Source organism: Lucilia cuprina, chromosome 5 (assembly GCF_022045245.1).
Source record: "Lucilia cuprina isolate Lc7/37 chromosome 5, ASM2204524v1, whole genome shotgun sequence".
Lineage (NCBI taxonomy): Eukaryota > Metazoa > Arthropoda > Insecta > Diptera > Calliphoridae > Lucilia > Lucilia cuprina.
Genome location: NC_060953.1, coordinates 5,880,990 through 5,886,685, shown reverse-complemented (window position 1 = coordinate 5,886,685; position 5,696 = coordinate 5,880,990). Strand labels below are relative to the sequence as shown.

The 5,696-nt window shown below is 28.8% G+C and overlaps 1 protein-coding gene across 2 annotated transcripts; it reads right to left on the bottom strand.

Moving 5' to 3' along the window:
• Positions 1-322: 322 nt before the first annotated feature.
• LOC124420157 (tuberin-like) lies at positions 323-2,056 on the bottom strand. 2 transcript variants are annotated; one of them, XM_046952264.1, is made up of 7 exons: positions 1,926-2,056; positions 1,692-1,818; positions 1,314-1,593; positions 1,121-1,248; positions 800-1,051; positions 602-738; positions 323-539 (listed from the first exon to the last, which is right to left on the bottom strand). In XM_046952264.1, exons 3-7 carry the CDS (start codon positions 1,384-1,386, stop codon positions 338-340), a joined length of 792 nt encoding a protein of 263 aa, XP_046808220.1. In that variant the 5' UTR covers positions 1,387-1,593; positions 1,692-1,818; positions 1,926-2,056; the 3' UTR covers positions 323-337. The 2 variants fall into 2 exon arrangements, with proteins under 2 accessions (XP_046808220.1, XP_046808221.1); XM_046952265.1 differs by lacking the exon at positions 1,692-1,818 and having other exon boundaries at positions 1,926-2,023.
• Positions 2,057-5,696: the final 3,640 nt, after the last annotated feature.

Sequence of the window (5,696 nt, the reverse complement as noted above, 5' to 3'; positions counted from 1 at the left end):
AGTTCTGTTCTAGTTCTGTTCTAGTTCTGTTCTAGTTCTGTTCTAGTTCTGTTCTAGTTCTGTTCTAGTTCTGTTGTAGTTCTGTTCTAGTTCTGTTCTAGTTCTATTCTAGTTCTGTTCTAGTTCTATTCCAGTTCTGCTCTAGTTGTGTTCTAGATGTGTTCTAGTTGTGTTCTAGTTGTGTTCTAGTTCTGTTATAGTTCTGTTCAAGTTCTGTTCTAGTTCTGTTCTAGTTCTGTTCCAGCTCTGTTCTAGCTCTGTTCTAGGTCTTTTCTAGTAAGTTAATATGGAAGTTTCAGCATCAGAAAGATTTCTATAGAAAGTGACATTTAAATTCCTATAAAAAAATATCATTTTCACTTACCTTCCATGATGCTTGACAATATGGTGGAATATTGACCGTTCGGCATAAAGTAAAAACAAATTGTGGCAAAGGATCACTGGGAAATATGGTATAACTCATAACCATTTCCAATATAGATAGACATTGTATACCAATGACCTCATCCGAAACGGAGCAGCTTAAATTACAGGCATTACTGTAACAAAACACCAATTAAAATATAAAAAACTGCAAACGAAAGAAGTTAACACAACTTACGTGACTATACCAATAATTATTTCATTATCCAAATGAGCGGCATTAAATTTTATCAAATTGACCAGCATATTTAAATAGGGAACCAAAAGATTAGCTTGATGAATGGCACCCAGCCACTGTAACATAAAGCGTCCAATCTAAAACGAAATTATAAATAAAACATAATTTTCTTATGAAAAAAACGAGCAAAGTAAAAACCTTTTCCTCTAGATTTTTAATATCTTTGCCATTTTCCGTTAAAGTTTCCAGCAATTCCAATCTGTGCTTAAGATCCTCGGGTACCTCATGATTTTGTATGACCAAAAAGAATTGTTCACGCATATAAGTTAAAGTCTTGTATTGAGTGTGTATAAGTTTTTTGTAAAAAGTCAAGGCAGTCTGGCGACATTCAGATGATTTAGTGGGAACTAGTAAATCTTTGGTAACATCCCAAAGTTTTACAATGGTGTTCTAAAATAGAAATTTAACATGTTTTTAAAGAAAATAGTAAATATGTATGTATGTGATTTTTTTGTATACCTCATCCAGATTGCAGCACTGCAAATGTACCTCACTTAGATCTTTTAAAATCTTACATCTTTGAGCTACCGGTTGTTCGGGTCGTAGTTCCCATTCTATTTCTGGCCTAAGGCATCTATCATTGGTACCTATTTTGATTTGGAAATACAAATTTTATTTATTTTTTCTTTTACAAGATTTGTGCAGTACAAACCTGGTGGATTTTTGGCATTTTTAAGAAAAGATTTAAACTTGGATTTGGATAATTCTTTATCTTTGGAACTCATTATTGTTTGTGCTCACAAGTTTGGGTAGTTTAATTTTATAAATTATTTGTAATTGTTTATTTTTTTATTGACAAAGTTATGCGTGAACCAGCCCAAACAAAAATCACTTTGGAAAAACTTAATCGAACAGCTGTAACACATATGTTCTAGCAGCTGCCTTCCAAGCACAGAGTTGCAAGGGAAAATAGACTGGCGCTCACAAAAGCCCTAAATGTTAGTAGATATTTAAATTTCATCATTTATTTAAAGATGGCCGTTAATTTCTAGTTTTCAATAAATTTAGGTTTTTATTTACTTTTACTTACTTTTTTAATAACTTCATACTAAAATCCTATTTTTCATTATAATTTTACATTTTCCTTTTATTATTTTGCAGATTATATTAAAAAATTAAATTCAATTTATTTTTCAGCCCACATGTTTTTAAAAAGCCTACAGATAAATGATGGCAGATTTTAAAATTTCATAATTTATTTAAAATGACGGTTTTTGTTTTCTATTAATATAAAGATTTTAAGTTTTTATTTGTGTTTACTTACTCTTGTCATGAACATCACACTTAAATCTAATTTTTCACTTTAACTTTTATTATTACGCACTTTATATTTAAAATATTCCAACTTAATCTTTTCCTCAGGACACATGTTTTAAAAATGGACGAAATTCCTGTTAGAACATGAGGATTTGCTTGAAATTACAATAAATTGTATAACCATCTCTTTCACACTCGTAGTAAATATACACAAAGAAAAACTGTAAATAACAAAAGCGACAAACACTTATTGTAATTAAAACGGTCAGCGACAAACCACATGATGTGTAAATAAAACTTGAAATTGTTGTAAAAGATCATAAAGAAAATCCTTTTCTATAGAAAAATGTTTAAATAAAGAACTTTTGCATGAAACTTTTTTAAAGACACTTGTATTAGGGTTCTCTAAATCGACTTTCGAATAATCGAACAATCGACTTTTTGTCGAAAAGGCGAAGTTGACTATTTTGTTCCAAAAAAGTCGATGACTCGACTATCGTCTGTGAAAAAAAGTCAAAAAGTCGACTTTGTGAATAAAAGCCGAAAAAAGCCGAAAAGTCTGAAAGTCGAAAAGTCTGAAAGTCGAAAAGTTGAAACAAGTCGAATAAAGTCGAAAAAAGTCGGAAAAAACAGAAAAAGTCGAAAAGTCGAAAAAAGTCGAAAAGTCGGAAAAAGTCGAAAAAAGTAGGAAAAAATCGAAAAATCGAAAATTGTAGAAACAAGTCAAAAGTGGAAAAAAGTCAAAAACTCTAAAATAGTCGGAAAAAATCGTAAAAAGTCAAAAAATAGTCGGAAAAAAGTAGAAAGAAGTCGAAAATAGTCAAAAAGTCGAAAAATTCAAAAAAAGTCGGAAAAAGTGGAAAAAAGTCTAAAAATTCGAAAAGTCGACTATTTATAAAATACTTATAGTCGAAAAGCCTAAAAGTCGACTTTTATTTAAATGAAAAAAGTCGAAAAGTTGAAAAATCGACTTATTATAAAATGCAAAAAGTCGAAAAGTCGACTTTTAACTAATTGAAAAAAGTCGAAAAGTTGACTTTTCTTTTCAACTGTAGAAAGTCTATAAATTGACTTTCGAATTATCGAACAATCGACTTTTTGTCGAAAAAAGTCGAAAAGTCGAAGTCGACTATTTTGACCCAAAAAAGTCGATAACTCGACTATCGTCTATGAAAAGAGTCGAAAAGTCAACTTTGTAAATAAAAGTCGAAAAAAGTTGAAAAGTCGGAAAGAGTCGAAAAAAGTCAAAAAAAGTCGAAAAAAGTCGAAAAGTCGGAAAAAGTCGGAAAAATTCGAAAAAATCGAAAAAAGTCGAAAAAATTTGAAAAGTCGGAAAGAGTCGAAAAAAGTCAAAAAAAGTCGGCAAAAGTCGGCAAAAGTCGAAAAGTCAAAAATAGTCGAAAAGTCGAAAAAAATCGGAAAGTCGAAAAGTCGACTATTTATAAAATATTAAAAGTTGAAAAATCTACATTTAATTAAATGAAAAAAGTCGAAAAATCGACTTTTAACTAAATGCAAAAAGTCGAAAGGTCGACTTTTCATAAAATGCAAAAAGTCGAAAAGTCGACTTTTCATAAAATGCAAAAAGTCGAAAAGTTTACTTTTCGTTTCAACTATAGAACCCTAACCATAATTTGTATTCAGAAGAAAACTGTTAAATGAAGATACTGTTATTAAATAAAAAAGTTTCTCTATGCAGTTTCTCAAGAAGTCTCTTCTACAACCATCTATTTAAAGTTGACAATTTTGTATATAACTGTATAAAGAAAATATAACTGTATATAGAAAAAATATCAAAAATTAAAACTTTTCTATAGAAAACTAATAACAAGTAGAACTTTTCTATATAAAAAAACTCTGATTAACTACATATCAATATTTGCACTGAGTGTTATCGATGTGTTGCTATCGGTTTTGTAACATAACTAATAGTCCGTTACAAATTTCATATAGAACCATCTCTTTCTAACACGTAGACGATGATAAGCTAAAAAGAGATAAATCTTTGTACATTATATAAAAAAGCCAAACAAAACTTCGTTAAACGAAGTAAAAGCACAAAAAGAAAAGAAAAATTTGCAAACTGTAGGCCGAAGAAGAAAAATCTGAAATATTTATTAAAAGTCGGGAAAAAAACTAAAAGTTTTCGCTAGATATAATAAAATTAACGTGGAAAAATTTTAACAGTTTTATTTTGTAAATCGAAAATAAATAAAACGCGAGTGTTTAATAGTGAATATATAAAATAATTGGACTTATAGAAAATCAAAGAAATCAAGAATATTGTGAAGTCGTCTATTAACACATTACATATTTATTTTATTAATTTTCAAGGTACGTACTAAGTGTAATTATGTTTAAATTAAATAACAACTAGCTAATTTATTTAGACATTTTCATTTTATAAATGTATATATGTATATATGTGTTATTTTCATGATTTATTAACCTTTCCGGGCTAGTGGTTGCCCTTGTGACATTTTCATTTTATTTCTTTAGTTTTTAGCAAAAATTTTTGTAGAGTATTGCTATTTTTTTTTTGCTACGCCATTTTGATTGTTTTATTAAAAAGGCTCTTAAAAAAAGAGACATATTTTAATTGTTTCTTTTTAGCTTTATTAAGTATTTTATTGTTAATATATTTAAAGAAATGTGTGTGATTTGTATATTATTTCCTATTTAAAATTTATAATATTGCTGAAAAATCAATTTTTTTCTTTTGTTTAATTTTTCATTATTATTTGCGGATTTCATTTTGCTTTCTCATTCTTAAATCTGTTCTTTTAATGGCTTTTCTCTGGTTGTTCTCTTTTTTTTCTTATTGGTTTTGATTTGTTTACATTATTTGTTCATTATTTGCTGTAATTATAACTGTCAATAATATTGTTGTGTTTTGCCGCCGTTTAGAGTTGCCAGTTTTGGTTTTTTTATTTAAACGTTTTTTTTTTTATTTATAGTATTAATTATTGTATGGTGGAGAATTTTGTAAATAAATATAATTTTGAAGAGTAATGGTGTTAATTTTGATGTTGGTATTTGAAATGACGTATTTTGTAAGAAATCGTGTGTTTGTGTATCGAAAACAGGGTCGTTTGTCATAGAAAATTTGATTTTTTTATTGCCAGATATTGATTTTGTCATTTCGTTTAATAATAATAACGATAAATGTGTCATGTTTAAGGATTATATGTTGTTTTTTAATATATCAACAAAAAAGTGATTTTAATGCAAATAAATTTAGTTTAAGAGTTCTAGTTTAGTTTAAGTTTAGTTCATTTCTAGTTCAGTTCTAATTCAGTTCTAGTTCAGTTCTAGTTCAGTTCTAGTTCAGTTCTAGTTCAGTTCTAGTTCAGTTCTAGTTCAGTTCTAGTTCAGTTCTAGTTCAGTTCTAGTTCAGTTCTAGTTCAGTTCTAGTTCAGTTCTAGTTCAGTTCTAGTTCAGTTCTAGTTCAGTTCTAGTTCAGTTCTAGTTCAGTTCTAGTTCAGTTCTAGTTCAGTTCTAGTTCAGTTCTAGTTTAGTTCTAGTTTAGTTCTACTTCAGTTCTAGATCAGTTCTACTTCAGTTCTAGTTCAATTCTAGTTCAGTTCTAATTCAGTTCTAGTTCAGTTCTAGTTCAGTCCTAGTTCACTTCTAGTTCTAGTTCAGTTGTAGTACAGTTCTAGTTCTGTTCTACTTCAGTTCTAGTTCGGTTCTAGTTCAGTTCTAGTTCAGTTCAGTTCTAGTTCAGTTCTAGTTCAGTTCTAGTTCAGTTCTAGTTCAGTTCTAGTTCAGTTCTAGT

Bases quoted from the DNA above. Each gene is read 5' to 3' on its own strand.
- LOC124420157 (XM_046952264.1), bottom strand. From the start codon at position 1,386: ATGAGTTCCAAAGATAAAGAATTATCCAAATCCAAGTTTAAATCTTTT. The intron at 1,052-1,120 runs GTATACAAAAAA...TTTCTATTTTAG, and splicing joins AGTGCTGCAATCTGGATGAG to AACACCATTGTAAAACTTTG. The intron at 739-799 runs GTTTTTACTTTG...ATTTCGTTTTAG, and splicing joins TTAAAAATCTAGAGGAAAAG to ATTGGACGCTTTATGTTACA.